This window comes from Amphimedon queenslandica, unplaced genomic scaffold (assembly GCF_000090795.2).
Source record: "Amphimedon queenslandica unplaced genomic scaffold, v1.1 AMPQUscaffold_13511, whole genome shotgun sequence".
Taxonomy (NCBI): Eukaryota; Metazoa; Porifera; class Demospongiae; order Haplosclerida; family Niphatidae; genus Amphimedon; species Amphimedon queenslandica.
The window spans coordinates 641,589-656,692 of NW_003546253.1; the positions used below are offsets into that span (position 1 = coordinate 641,589).

The window sequence follows — 15,104 nt, forward strand, 5'->3', positions numbered from 1 at the left end:
ACAGTATATTGTCCCTCAGTGTAGCTGAGAACACCCATGCTTCTTGACTAGCATACCCAATTGATCCTTTAACCATTGCCGTACCACTCAAAGCAGGTAGCTCTTTTAATAGACACTGAAGAAGAGTAGACTGTGTGTGCTGATTAAAACAAATCATAATGCATTAAGTACTAACCTTGCCACAACCAACTTTACCCACAACAGCTAGCAATGGTTTCTCCTAAAATAATAATTATTAAAAATATCACTAAATCATTATCACTTAATTACTTTATTGACAGTAAAAGATATGTTGCTTAGTGACAATTTATTTTCATCCATTGACCAAGAAGCAGTTAAATCCTCTACTATTACTTCATTAGCACCACTATCACTAGGCATTGGCTGTAGACAGATAACAGTAGGATCTATATATGTACAGTTAACAAAATGGCCATAAAAATAACATTCATTACCTTCTGAATTATTTATGTTTTGATATTCTTGTATGTTATTGGTCCAGTAATCATCCATAAGAAGCAAATTCTGCATAGACAATCCCTTATATATAAGACAGGGAGCTATACTTCCTTACTTTTATCCTTATCCATGCAACTCTTCCATTTGACAGAAGTTGTATGCATATGATAAGGAAACGAATTGATGTCAAGCGAACAAATTGGATCAAAGACAGTGAGACAAAGACCTTTCTAGGAGTTAGTTCCTCCTCAGATATGTTAACATAGACAGAGAAGACCAAAAACATAATGGTAGTCCTTGAAATGGCCTCATACAGACTGCTCACTGAAAAGAAGGCAAAAAACTGTAGAAGCTTATAAATCTCGGATCTGTGCAGAACACATAAGGGATGACAGTATGATATAAATTAGCATTACTTTCTAATAGCTGCCACTACATCACTGAAAGCATATTCCCATGCATACATCTTAATGACTCTGATTCCACTGATAACCTCATTCATGACCTTTACTCTTTTATCAGTTAATCTGGCAGCTTTCAATCTATGATTGGAGCACAGTGCATTGCCTCCATTGAAAGTCAATCCTCACTTTATTTTGGTAAAAACTTTAGCAAGTACTGACTGCAATGGTATCTGAAGCACAAGAAGTGCAGTAGCTATGAATGCACTCCACTGAACTTCAAGAAACATCAAGTATGTGGTCAATATCACATGTAAGGGGCCAATCCACAGGTAATGATACATTAGAAATGCCTACATCAAGTGTTAATGCTAAGAAATAGCATTGAGATGACTCACTTGATCAAATTTGTGAACATCATTTGAGGCTAAATTAACAATATGCCCAACTGTCAACTGACCTATTGCAGTCTGACTAAGAGAAAGTATCTGCAATAAAAAATAATAAAAAATAACACTATCAAATAACTTTAGATACTTTATTGTAAGAAGCTGCAGTCATTATTATCCTAGTATACATTCCAAGTAGTGTTGCTATATGGAAGCACATTGCATGGCAGAGCATAATACACAATGACACTAGACCAAGTCCCACTGCATAAAGGTAAGCATTTCTTGTATCCGCTGCTGTAGGGGACTCAATAACAAAATAATCAGTTATGTAACCTAATATTTCAGCTACTCCTGCCATGCAACAGATCTATATAATATGAAGTTATTTATAATTTTTACTAAAATGATAATAACAGCTAACCTGTAAAAATACAAGTAGCCCTTGGAATAGGACTCTCCACCAGAAAATTTTCACCCATACCAGAAGCAATCTTGGAGAACGGCCCTCTCTCCTTCTCTGCAGCTCCACTGACCAATATCTAATAAGAAGGATTCTTTATTATCGCTAACATAGCTGGTATTTTACTTGTTAAATTTCTCTAGAAGATATTTGGAATCAGCTTCAGGTGGGTGAGCATATAAATCACTAAATTCAAGACTACGTCCACAGCCCAGCCAGAAGAGTGGGTCCACCCAGCTATTACATAAGGTCTAATTATAGATAATATATGTATTACACTAACCAGAAGAATGCCCTACACAATGGATTATACTTCACTTTTCGACGGTAGTCTTTCTTGCCATCATGAGCAGCTAGCTGAGGGGTCCATTTTGAAGTTCCACCATTCGCCTGTGAGCTCGTCATTTCGATGACTTCAGCTCAGCTGAGTGTAAATTTGGCTTATTTACACTTTGCAATTTTTATAAAAAATCTAATCACAAAGTGGGTGGAGTATGTCATTTGACCACGCCTTTGAGGTTAACGGTTTGTGTACGGATTAATTTTCTCCGGATATTTTATTAGACCTGTGTGTGTGCACCCTATCTTCTTCTCTCTCTTTCCTATCTGTCTCGTTCTTTTATTTCTGTCGCGCTAGCTCTAGATCCCTAAGACATGGCTAGCGTTGAACTTCACGGGGTGCCCCCTGACGTGCTAGAAAAGATAAGAGCGCTAGAGGAAGAACTAAACGAAGGTGGGTAGCCCTTTATGATTGCCCTCAGTGTCCCTTTTAATGTAATTGGATATTCTTTTGAGAATTAGGTCTTGTTAGTCTTTAATGTGCTCCCCTATACAATGAAGCTTTATTTGTTCATAATATTATACAATACCATTAATGTAGCTTTATGTCAACAGATTGTGTTATGTTTATATGCCCTTGTGTCTTACTGATGTGACGAATGACTCTTTTAAAGTTGTATGGTTTTCTGTCTGGCCATTGTCTAGCCTATCCATACTCTGTATCTTATCCTCAATCAAACTGTAAACTACCCTATAATCATATTAATTATATACATGTACTTTCGACACTTTAATCTTGCTAATTATAATAATTGGTGCTTCATTTTGATTCATTTGCATCTCCATGTACATGCATAACTTGCTTCACATTCTCTTCACAGGCGACATTACTCAGCAGGGCTTCGAGAAGAAGAAAGCTAAACTCCTTGCGCCTTACCTGACCATATCAGGTATCAGTATCCATTATATGTCATAGTCCTATTTGTTGTGTACATGTAGATGGTACTGGGTCTCTGGGTAGTAATTCGTCGGGTCGTTCGTCTTCTCCTCAACCTCCTGCTTACGTTGAACACGATTCACATCAACATCATGTAGAATCGCGTAAGTTTGTAGTCTATAATTATTATTGTACAGGAATGATAATGTGAAGATTATGATGAGAGAGAGAGAGAGAGGGAAAGTAGAGAGAAAAGCTACTTGTAGGTTAGTAAACTGAGTATGTACATGTATGTATGTATATACTTGGTTTATCAAGTTACGTGCATATACGTTTATATGAAAGAGAATTTATAATTTTGTTTTACTTATGTTATTTACTGATAGCAATGTTTATTGTTTTTTGCAATCATAATTATTGCACCCAAATACGGTAGAGTATTCAGTATGGAATACATCTTCATTATAAAAGGTCAACATTTTTTGTATTCATAGAAAAGTGAATTCAAACTTCATTCATTAGCATGTGTGTGAATATGGTAATTTAATTTTATATCGATCGGACTTGTTTACTATCTTAATGTTATTTTTTATTATTGGTATCAAGCAGCTGCTGTTGTCTTGCCAATTGCCACTCAATTACATATGCACACATCTCCTACCATAATCAAATCATAGTACATCATGGTGACCGGGACAGTAGTGAATCTCACTCTCTCTCTCTCACTCACTCACTCTCTCTCTCTCTCTCTCTCTCTCTCTCTCTCCATTAGATGCCAGGTCAGCCATGGTACAGGCTGCTTTGGAAAGGAACAGGCATGAGCATGGGCCTGAGTTACAGCCGATGTCATTCCGTCGTAACACCGGTGGTCTGGTACCACTCCTCTCAGTGTCTCCTTCCCCTAGCTCTGAGGCTCTCTCGCAAGAGAGTAGAGGAAGCAGCTTTGGAGGAGGAGGAGGATCAGGATCTCTTACTCACGTATGCTTAAAGGCTCTCATGTTTAATATTTCATGTCTTCTCTCTCTTGTTTATTGTAGGGTGTTGCTCCTCCTACTGCTCCCAAGCCGCGTAGAGCTCCAGCAAGACCTCAAAATGGTGTGTACATATAGATTACACTGTATCGTGTGATAGTCACATGACTTTTATTAATAGTTGAAGGTATGACTGGTGGAGGAGGAGGCCCTGGGGCTGCCAAAGGAGGCGTGTCACACAAGATTCAACAGCTCCTGAACACATTAAAGAGACCCAAGAAGAACCGGAGACCTATTGAGGAATATTTCAGAGACGAAGATATAGCAGGTTAGTGATCCAGTGTTGAGTACATGTACATGTACATCTGAGAATGGAATAATAAATCCAACAATAGCATTTGATTGTCATGAAATACATGTACCTTTGTGCTAGTGTTCTTGATTATGACTTTAAAAATTATTATTATTATTATTATTATTATTATTATTATTATTATTATTTTTTGTTTGTAGAGGCTAGACCTGCTGAAGATCCTTCAGCCCCCAGACCTGTTGGCCCAACAATGCAGCCTGTGTCTGGCGTACCACTGGAGGTAATGCAGACATCACAAAAATAAACTCTTCTCTCTAGCTATCACACACATTTTGCTTCATTTCTATTACTCATTACCATTATTCCATTATTATAATTCTTGCTCCATTTGGTAAATTATATTATTAATATTTCTTAGAGTCGTCAAGATTGGCACCGTAATCTTGAAGCGGCCATACAGCACCATAGCTCCACACTTGGGAAGCATCCTGCTATATCTGTCGTTGATAGTCACGGAAAGGCATCAGTTGCTTGCACTTATAGTACGATAACATTTTAATTTATGCACACAATCATGTACTGGTATATTGTAACTACATGTATATGTATTTGCATGTATGCATCATTTATGTACATATTAATTGTCCCCTATCTTGTTTACATATAGTTCTATATTTACTACCAAAAGTGTTACTACAGTATCTACTCTTATTTCTTTTCTCCCTTATAATTTTACTTTACATCTGTCATGTGTGTCATTCCCACTCACTCTCCTCCTCCTCTTATTATTATTATTATTTTATTATTATTATTATTATTATCATTATTATTATTATCATTATTATTATTGTTATTATTATTAGGTAAACTGGCTCTCAGGTCACAGAAAGTGGCTCATTTCTTGCTCAACAAGTTAGGAGGTGGTAAACAAATCCAACCTGGTGACAGAGTAAGTGTGTACTGTACATACACAGGTACATTCCTAGCATTTAAGTTGTATTGTAGATATAATGTGTACATCATTTTTTATTTATCTTCAATTCTTCATAATTACAGTGCATGCATTCATCTACAATGTATATGTACATGTACATGTACATGTATATGTATAATATTACTGTAGAATAATTATGTGTATGTATTATATACTCAAGGCTATCATATATAGTACAGTTCCAGTTTAAATATACATGTATATATACATTTATGTCTTACAATATATCATTTTTAAAGTTTAGTAGTAATAGTTGTATCAGTCCACCTGTTGCTTTTGTTCTATGCAGCATGTGTGTGTGTATCTTTGTATTTGTGTGTGTGTTGTATGATGTTATGAATATAATCTGCAGATTCATGCTGTTGGTTTAGTCACATCCAGTTAGTTCTATTACCTTAAATGCATGTACATGTATGTGTCACATGACATCAAACACTAGTCATATGATATTATTAGAAATTTAGAATCAGATTTTATTATTTAAACACACCGGTAATATGTTACTCTATGTTATGATTTAGGTTGCTCTTGTGTTCAGAAATGATGAAGCTGCTACTTTTGCCAGTGCTTTCTGGGGTTGTCTGTATGCTGCTATCATACCAGTTGCAATTCATCCTCCTTTATCAAGAGATGTAAGATCACTCCCTCTCTTTCTCTTTAATATTTTGATTGCTAATAAATTCGTCTGTTAATTTCACCCATTGATGTTTATTGATTTGTTGACTGACAAATAATTGATTGTGTTTGTTAACATTTTAAACAATTGTTTACATTTCAACCTTTCCCTCCCTCCCTCCCTCTCTCATGTACTGCCTCTACTTTAACTTTGTCCTCCAACTTTCCTTTATTTCTTAACTCCTTCTCTCTTTGTTATCATAGGATCCTGGTGGACAACAGATAGGATTCTTATTAAACAGTTTAGGAGTAACTGTTGCCATAACTAGTGACACTACTGTCAAGTCACTGCCTAAAGAGGAAGGAAAGGACTTCATTATTCACTTTAAAGGTAACATTATCCAGATTAGCATTTTAATAATTAATTTTGAATATTAATACAATTTTAGCTGCTATCACACACAGCAGACTGTAATGATAACATCTATAGTTTCTGTGTTGATGTATACATGTACATTTAAACTAATAAAATGTAGTAAGTATAAACAATATTACATCAGAGCTGGTACATAAGTGTATACAGCTCCTCTTAGTCCTCGTTTTGTTAGAGGACAAGTTGTTTAGTGCTTTGTTAGGTACATGTACCCCTTGTCATTTCATTCACATTATGACATGCATGTGCTATTGTATGAATAATAACAATAATATTATACTTTATATATATATATATAAATACTGTTTTCTAAGTCTTATAATTTTAAACAGTTCCTATAATGTTTTATTGCAATAATTACAGCTTTAATTTTATTATGATAATTACTCTTCCTGTATATTAGGCTGGCCCAGATTGACTTGGTTTTCCATTGATCATCTTCCTAAGCCGTCGCGTGATTTCACTCCGCCTCCCCGCCCCTCCCCTGACACCACCGCTTACATTGAGGTACCAATACTACAGTGTATATTAAATTAACTTGGTATTATGTTATGAAAAATTAATATTAAACTTACTAGCATTCGTTTTGGGCTTTTCTTATAACTTGTGAACATCATTCATGTTGTATTAGTGTGAAATCTTCAGTAATTTTATATAACAATCTTTATTTTATTACCAAGGAAGCAAAAAGCCACAACTATAGTTTGTGCCAAATTATCTTAGAGATGCTTTTAGTACATACCCTATACTTATATGCATGTGCATGTACATGTACATGTACATGTATTAGCTGTTTTCCTACTACCTCCTTTCCTTTATAGTTTACTACTGCTAAGGATGGCTCAGCTCTTGGTGTGACAGTCACTCGTGGTGCATTGCTGACTCATTGTAGATCACTCACAACTGCCTGTCAATACAAAGAAGGTTTGTTTACACGACATTATAGGTATAGCCTGTTTGTTTTGGGCATGGCAGGCATGTTTAGCTTCCTTCTCATGTAAATATCTCTCTCTTGTTTACTCTAATTTGGTTATGCATTATTACCTATATTACATGTAGGTGAAGTGGTTGTGTGTACTGAAGACCCAAAGAGGTCCATTGGACTCTGGCATGGAATTATGGCTGTGAGTTTATATGCATCACATTGGACACTTAGCTCTGCATGCCCTTATGTACATGTACATGTACATGTACATACATGCACGGATGTTCTTTATGTAACCAATTTTGATATTATTGATGCCAAGAGTAGATGTTGATAGCCTCTTTAACTGTTTTGTTGTCATTTTAACTATTATGCATGCATATACTTATACTTCTTTTCTTTCCCCCATCTTTTTATTTCCATTATTTTCCTTTTTCTTAATACATTCTTTCTCTCTTCTCTCCTCTCATCCCCAGGCTGCTTACAATGGTCTCCATGTCGTCTTTGTTCCTCCTACAGTGATGGCAACACTCCCCACTGTCTGGCTACACATGATCACAAAGCAGAAAGGTATATAGACAGTCATTCTTCCATTATAAGCTTGCATGAGAGACAAACAGAGATACACGCTCTTTTATGGGTATTATTATTTGTATATGAAGTAGGTTTGTCTACTTAATACTGTGCCTCATTTTGTAGCTTGTGCCAGCACATTTCTGCTTAATTGTCTATAATGCAAGTTTAATTGGAAAATTACTATCATTTTGTTGCTATCAGTATATCATCATGTGACATTATGTACATGTATTTCCTTTTATGTAGCTACGTCTGTTATCAGCTCATCCCATTCTATAAGTGCTTGCATATCGCTCTCACAGCATAAAGAAATGAGAGATCTCAAACTGGACAATGTTAGGATGATTTTGCTTGATGATGGCGTTAATCCATGTAAGTTATTCCTCACACCTAGTACATGTACATGTACATCTCTTGTGTGTGGATTGCTGCTAAAGGAGACATTTTCACCAATTCTGTTAATCATTTTGTCATTTACGAAAATGTTTCTGATGAAATCATATACCATTATGAAATATACATGTACATACATGCATGTACATGTACTGTATTTCATATATAATATATTTAATGTGCTCTTTTTCTCTCCTCTCTCTTTCTTGTTGTTAGGGTCACTTGCTTCCAGTGACATGTTTTTTGAAGCTTTTACTGTCAAAGGTTTGAACAGGGAAGCACTCTGCCCTTGTGCTGGCTCACCAGAAACACTCACTCTATCACTGAGAAGGTAATTCACATCTCTCTCCCTCCCTCCTCTCACCCTCTCCCTTTCCCCCATAGGCCCTCTCCCAATACTCCCAGTGGACGTGGTGTGATGTCTATATCAGGATTAAGCTATGGTGTAGTCCGTGTGGAAGAGCCAGGCAGTATAACCTCACTCACGTTACAAGATGTTGGTCTAGTGATGCCTGGAGGTCTGTCTATACATTTATACTTGTGCATATACTGTACATGTGCAGTATACAATACATATATATGTACATGTACATATGATATTAAATGGGGTACATGTACATGATGTATTTCCCTCCTTAAATGTATTATGTATAATAGTATAATAGTGCCTATGGTTTGTTTATTGAGTGATAGATGAGTTATCATTGATGGGGTATGTTAGTTTAAGCAATTTAACCGTATGTACATTCTTTGTGCTGGTACTTGGTAGTGCTATTCAGTAAGTATCACCATTGAGTCGTGTACAATCGTAAGGGTAAGGGTGTGTGTGTGTGTGTGTGTGTGTGTGTGTGTGTGTGTGTGTGTGTGTGTGTGTGTGTGTGTGTGTGTGGCATTTGTTGTGTCTGTACTCTTAACCTCATCCTCATGTAGTCTGAAACCTAATAATCATTTCTGATATTATAATTACTTTTGGGAAAAACAGAAAACATTAAAAATAGATATATGAATAAATTAAAGCATGTACACTCGTTGATATTATTATTATAATAATCATCATTATTATTATTATTATTGTCATTATCATTATTTTATTGTTGTTCTGTTATTATCTATAGCTCGTGTTGCCGTTATCAAAATAAATGGCTTACCTTATTTATGTAAAACTGATGAGGTTGGTGAGATTTGCGTACAGACAACAGCAGCTGGCTCAACTTATTGGGGCCTTCAAGGGAAATCAACAAACACATTCAAGGTAATAATAGATTAGAAACACAAATATGCATAATTTTATGCTTTAGCATTAAAGTATAAGTGTATATATTCATGCAATAAAGTGAATAAACTATGATTTGTAATGATACCAAAGTTTCCCAAATGCCATAGCAATATTCTCAATGGTGTTACTAAAGGATTGTTATGTTGTATCAATGTTTTGTCCTTGAGTTATGGTCATATGTATTTGTTGGATTAGTTGAACAATGATAAAGTATTTCTGTTTTAATTTTATTTGGTTCAGAATTATTGTGTTTCTGAAGACAGCATGACTCCATATACATAGATATGAGCCTCTTATTTTGTAGCTGTCTCCTATACATTTCCTCTATCTTTCCCTCCTATTATTCTCTCTTCTCTTTCTCTCCTTCTTCATTTCTCTTATTCTATTGTATTATGTATGTGTAGGTTGATCCAATTGATGAGAATGACAGGATCATACAAGGTGGCTATGTACGCAGTGGCTTGCTTGGTTTTGTTGGTGAAGGTGGCCTCTTGTTCGTCTGTGGTAACATGAACGGGCTCATACAGATTGGAAACAGGAGGCACAACACTGAGGACCTTATTGCTACAGTAATGGCCGTTGAGCCACACGGGTTTATATACAAAGGAAGGTATAACTAATTATTATCACATTTTACCAAGAGCATCTACTCTTGATTTTACTTTTAGCATTTGATGTGCATGTAATATTAGTGGTATATTTGTATTATTGTGATGCTATTATTGCACTTCATTAATGGGTATTTTTGTGTAGGATTGCTATATTCTCAGTGACTGTGTTAAAGGAAGAAAGAGTAGTTGTTGTGGCTGAACAGAAACCTAACTGTACCGATGAAGTGGTAGGTTAACTGTACTATACACTTGATAAAAGAAAGCTATAGGGTTGTATGTGAATGATTGAGTCACACACTTGCAAGGGAAATCACAATAATACAAAGCAATTGCTCATTGCACTCAATTTGAATCTATTAAATTGAATGATTTAATAATGTTTATTTTAACGTATTTAACTTTTCTAGGCCTTTACGTGGATGAATAGTGTTGTCCCTGCTGCTGAGAGCATTCATGGTATTTATTTGTACGGTATTGTACTAGTGGGACACGGAAAACTGCCTAAGGTAAGAAGAATCAGTCTTTATTCTATTGTAATATTGTGTAGAGAAATATGTTGTACTTTTATGACGTAATATTTTGTTTTTTATGATGTAGTATCCTGATGGAACTGTTCATGTTCAGGACACTAGAGCAAAGTTTATGGAGGGAAGTCTGCATCCTGTGAATTTACTGATGTGCCCTTACCAGTAAGAATGGGAAAGAGAGAATAGTTTGTACTGTATTTCATAATAATAATAATAATTCTTTTCCTTTCCTTATTAAGATGCATCAACAATCTCCCAGTCCCAAAGTCACCACCACGTAAGAGTTGATACATAATACCTAATCTATAGACAAATGTATCATTCTCTATGTAATATTTACGTGATTTTTTTCTATACAGCAAATATTAGTGGGGCTGCACAGATCATTGGAGATTTAGTGACAGGGCGTACAAATCAAGCAGTTGCTGCTCCGTTGTCTGGCGGTGGGTCTGATGAAACTGATGGACCTTCTTTTGACTTCTTATCCGATGCACTTCAATGGAGAGCAGTCAACAGGGCTGACGATATACTTTATACACAAGTGGACTCTAGAGTAAGAAATACTGTAATTGTAATTATTATTTTTTATACGTACATGTTCGTGTCTTTATTATTTTTATTCATACTTTTTCTATCTTTTTTAGGGCCATACAGTTAAATCTATCACAACGCTACAGTTGCACAAGAAGGCCGAGCGTATCGGTGCCTGTTTGATTGAAAAGGCTAAACTCAATTCAGGGGATCATGCTGCGCTAGTCTATTCTCCAAGTCTTGAGCTCATTGCTGCTATATATGGCTGCCTCTATGTCGGTTAGTACAACTAATAATACCTTCAGTTAGAGGTTGAAAATCATACTGAGAATAAATGAATTTATCATATTCTTACTTTGTGATTTTTCTCTTTGAAATAACACTATGATAGATTGCAATTTTGATCTAATGTCTACATTCTCTTTGTTTGCTGTAGGTGTTGTACCAGTTGTTGTAAAGCCTCCTGCCCCCTCTAATCTCTCTGGCTCACTGCCTGCTATGAAGCTAACTGTTGAACTAAGTAACGCAAGGGCCATACTCACTGCACATAACCTGGCCAAGATACTAAAATCAAAAGTAAGGCAATGACTAATTTCTATACATAGTGTCTGTATGAAATACTAGTATTGTTAGCAATGTAAAACTACAAGATATTTTGAATGCATCTTATAGTTGATATGTCACTTACAGACTATTATTGTGTTTACAGGAAGCCAGTCAAGTTATTGATGTGAAGTCTTTGCCTAATATTCTTGAAACCGACGAGCTCCCAAAGAAGAAACTCGACAAGTTTTACAAGCCACCGACCCCAGAGCTTATAGCATACCTTGACTTTGCTGTGTCCACTACTGGTGTCCTATCTGGAGTGAAGGTATATTCTGTACACATTTATACAGACAATATAAGCACTATAGTCTAGTATACTATAATTCCCTGAGTCTGTAAGAGAAAGGGCATACGCACATGTACATGTATATGTATTTTAATTTTAAAAGGCGGGAAGTAATGATGTACTTTCAGGTGTAACAATATGAGTATAATTGTGTGATTGTGCATTAAACAGCTATAATAAATAATCGTCTGTATATTTTATTTTTTTAGATAACTCATGCTGCAGTATTGAGTATGTGTAGGGCTCACAGATATTGCTCTGAATTATATCCATCAAGAGACATTGCACTCTGTCTTGATCCTTATTCCGGACTGGGATTAGTTCTGTGGTGTTTCTCTGGGTATGTAATCCAGTAGTATTTCTTTTATTTAAATCAAATTTTTTTCTCTCTCTCTCTCTCTTTCTCCCTTTTCTGATCAATTTTCTATGTATGCATGTATTAGTGTTTATGCTGGTCATACTACAGTCCTGATCAATCCTTATGATCTTGAAGTTAACCCAATGCTATGGCTAACTGTACTTAGCTCAGGGAAAAGTGAGTCATAAACTTACATCATGTATCAATGCATGTGCATATTATTCTATTAATCTTATTCTTTCTTTCTCTCTTTCCCTAGTACGTGACACATATTGCTCTTATTCTGTTGTTGATTTGTGTATGAGGGAACTGGGCAACTCTATCGAGTCACTTCAAGTCAGTTTATATCAATTATCATCATTTTTAATATTCATTTTTTCCTCTCTCTCTCTTTCTCTAGAGCAAGAATATCAATTTATCATCTCTCAGGTCCTGTGTCATTGTTAGTGAGGAGAGGCCAAGGACTCAACTGATCACTTCATTCTCAACTCTCTTTGGTATTGTGGGACTCCCTTCAAGAGCCGTCTCTGCTGCTTTTGGCTGCCGCGTTAATCCAATGATCTGCTTCCAGGTTCATAGCAATTATAAATAATGATCATTATAATTATTAGTACTAATAATGAATTACCGGAGTAATACCTTGTGGTGTATAGCCTATAGCCTAGCTCACTTACAAAAAACTGATTATTATTATTATTATTATTATTATTATTATTATTATTATTATTATTGTATCATTATTATCTTTTTTATTGTATTTTAGGGTCCAAGGCAGCCTGAGAGTTCCAGTGTGTACGTGGACTCCAGGGCACTGAGATTAGACAGGTAATGGCTTATTGTTTACTGTGTTTATGTTGCTCTGTTTCATTGTGTTCTTATTTAATATATGTAGAATGGTTGTGCTGGAAAAAGGTGCACCATACAGTATGTGTCTCACAGAGTCTGCTAAGGTCAGTACACAGAGATTAGTGTATACATGTATTTCTACATTTTAATGATCATTTTGAGGTACTTATGCTCATTTACATGTTATACAGATTGTCAATGGATGTCAAATTGTCATTGTCAACCCAGAGACAAAGACTCCTTGTGCCCATACTGAGATTGGAGAAGTGAGTTTTGTCTAATATAACATGTACAACTTGTATTTTATTGTATGTATTATTATTACTGCATTTATAGCCCATGGTTTTTCCAAAAAATGGCTTCGAAATCACCCCTAATTTTTATTACATTTTCTGATACATATTGGTGTACTTATGCTGTGTAGAAAGTTTGAATCGATTCCGATAAAAATTTTTCGAGTTATGGTCATTTTAAGAAACGGGCCGTTTTATAGCCCATGGTTTTTCCCAAAAAATGGCTCCAAAATCACTCCAAATTTTTATTACATTTTCTGATGCATATTGATGTACTTATGCTGTGTAGAAAGTTTGAATCGATTCCGATAAAAAAATTTTCAAGTTATGGTCATTTTTAGAAACGGGCTGTTTTTTGAAAATACCCAAGGCTATAGCCCATGGTTTTTTCCAAAAAATGGCCCCAAAATCACTCCCAATTTTTATTACATTTTCTGATGCATATTGATGTTCTCATGCTATGTTGAAAGTTTGAGCTGTTTCCAACGAATATTTTTTGAGTTACAAGCATTTTATTTACTTCAATTTTTTCAGATTTGGGTCTCGTGTATTCACAATGGCATTGGCTATTATGGACTTAAAGATTCTGTGAACGATTCCCTGACTCAAGAGCACTTTAAAGCAACACTTGTTGGTGGAATTGACATGACCGCTACGTATGCAAGGACTGGATATCTTGGATTCATGATGCCTTCAGCTTCGAGAGATGAAGCACATGATGGTAAAGGATACATCCTCTCCCTTTCTATTCTCTCTCTTCTTTTTTAATAGCTGTTAATAACTTGTTTGTTATTGGGAGTGTTGATGAGTCATTGACTGTCAGAGGATATCGCTATCATCCTGTTGATCTTGAAGCTACGGTCATTCGTTGTCACAAGAACATCATCAATGGGTTTGTCAATCTATCATTTACTCATAGACTTAATACTGCTCTAATAATTGTCTTTTTAAGCTGTTCTACTAATAATTAAATATGCATTGTTGTACTCTCTTTCATTCATTGCAGTGTTGTATTCACATCAAACAAACTCCTTGTGGTAGTTGCTGAACTGAATGGAGATGAGAATGAAGCCCTTGACCTAGTTCCAGTCATAACTACCTCACTATTGGAGGAACACCAAGTGGTGGCTGGTATTGTTGTTGTAGCTGATCCTGGAACTATACCAATTAACTCAAGAGGAGAGAAACAGAGAATACACTTACGTGATACTTTCTTAGCTGATGAGATGGACCCTATTTATGTAGCTTATAATTTGTAATAGATTATTATTATTATTATTATTATTATTATTAATGATGGTGATTACTATTTGCATCAGTTTCATTCTAGTCTATTCCTTTGTTTTGTTCCTGTCCCTTGTCGGTGTGTCTGTTTGAAATTATATTATTATTAATACTTTGTACTGCACTGTCGTCATTATTAAATTAGTTAAATTGACTGTGTTTTACATTATTTTTTCTTAATATTAATTCTTTCCACTGTGAATTATGATTGCAGAATGACATTTGGTGGAACACACATTCAAGCATCACTTCAAAGGAAAAAATTTCCTGGGAAAAAATAGTTTCCCAGCAAATTTACCGGGATAAATAAAAATTCCTGGCAAATTTACCGGGGAAAA

At 35.4% G+C, this 15,104-nt stretch overlaps 2 protein-coding genes across 2 annotated transcripts in view; one reads left to right on the forward strand and one right to left on the reverse strand.

The window, feature by feature from the left end:
- LOC100633839 (multidrug resistance-associated protein 4-like) overlaps positions 1-2,168 on the reverse strand; it is a 5,361-nt gene extending 3,193 nt beyond the window's left edge. Inside the window, exons 1-12 of the mRNA XM_020004805.1 lie at positions 1,996-2,168; positions 1,839-1,949; positions 1,674-1,791; positions 1,398-1,619; positions 1,259-1,348; positions 1,050-1,213; positions 876-1,001; positions 575-827; positions 456-525; positions 271-407; positions 176-220; positions 7-130 (exon numbers count right to left, since the gene is read on the reverse strand). Of these exons, the coding sequence (XP_019860364.1) occupies positions 7-130; positions 176-220; positions 271-407; positions 456-525; positions 575-827; positions 876-1,001; positions 1,050-1,213; positions 1,259-1,348; positions 1,398-1,619; positions 1,674-1,791; positions 1,839-1,949; positions 1,996-2,117 (1,582 nt within the window). The 5' untranslated portion in view covers positions 2,118-2,168. The remainder of the gene's footprint in view (positions 1-6; positions 131-175; positions 221-270; positions 408-455; positions 526-574; positions 828-875; positions 1,002-1,049; positions 1,214-1,258; positions 1,349-1,397; positions 1,620-1,673; positions 1,792-1,838; positions 1,950-1,995) is intronic.
- An 84-nt stretch (positions 2,169-2,252) lies between these two features.
- Positions 2,253-14,968, forward strand: LOC100633965 (disco-interacting protein 2 homolog C-like). The gene is made up of 38 exons (XM_020005850.1): positions 2,253-2,445; positions 2,873-2,941; positions 2,991-3,092; positions 3,701-3,906; positions 3,966-4,023; positions 4,081-4,227; positions 4,413-4,492; positions 4,631-4,754; positions 5,076-5,161; positions 5,728-5,838; positions 6,086-6,212; positions 6,658-6,761; positions 7,076-7,178; positions 7,314-7,378; positions 7,656-7,749; positions 8,002-8,127; positions 8,365-8,479; positions 8,533-8,666; positions 9,264-9,400; positions 9,829-10,034; positions 10,178-10,262; positions 10,443-10,541; positions 10,633-10,724; positions 10,802-10,839; positions 10,922-11,115; positions 11,207-11,372; positions 11,530-11,669; positions 11,803-11,964; positions 12,195-12,325; positions 12,429-12,520; positions 12,603-12,679; positions 12,744-12,914; positions 13,107-13,168; positions 13,236-13,293; positions 13,381-13,455; positions 14,017-14,203; positions 14,254-14,374; positions 14,489-14,968. The coding sequence occupies exons 1-38, from the start codon at positions 2,367-2,369 to the stop codon at positions 14,739-14,741; spliced, it is 4,476 nt and encodes a 1,491-aa protein (XP_019861409.1). The 5' UTR covers positions 2,253-2,366; the 3' UTR covers positions 14,742-14,968.
- The last annotated feature ends 136 nt before the right edge of the window (positions 14,969-15,104 follow it).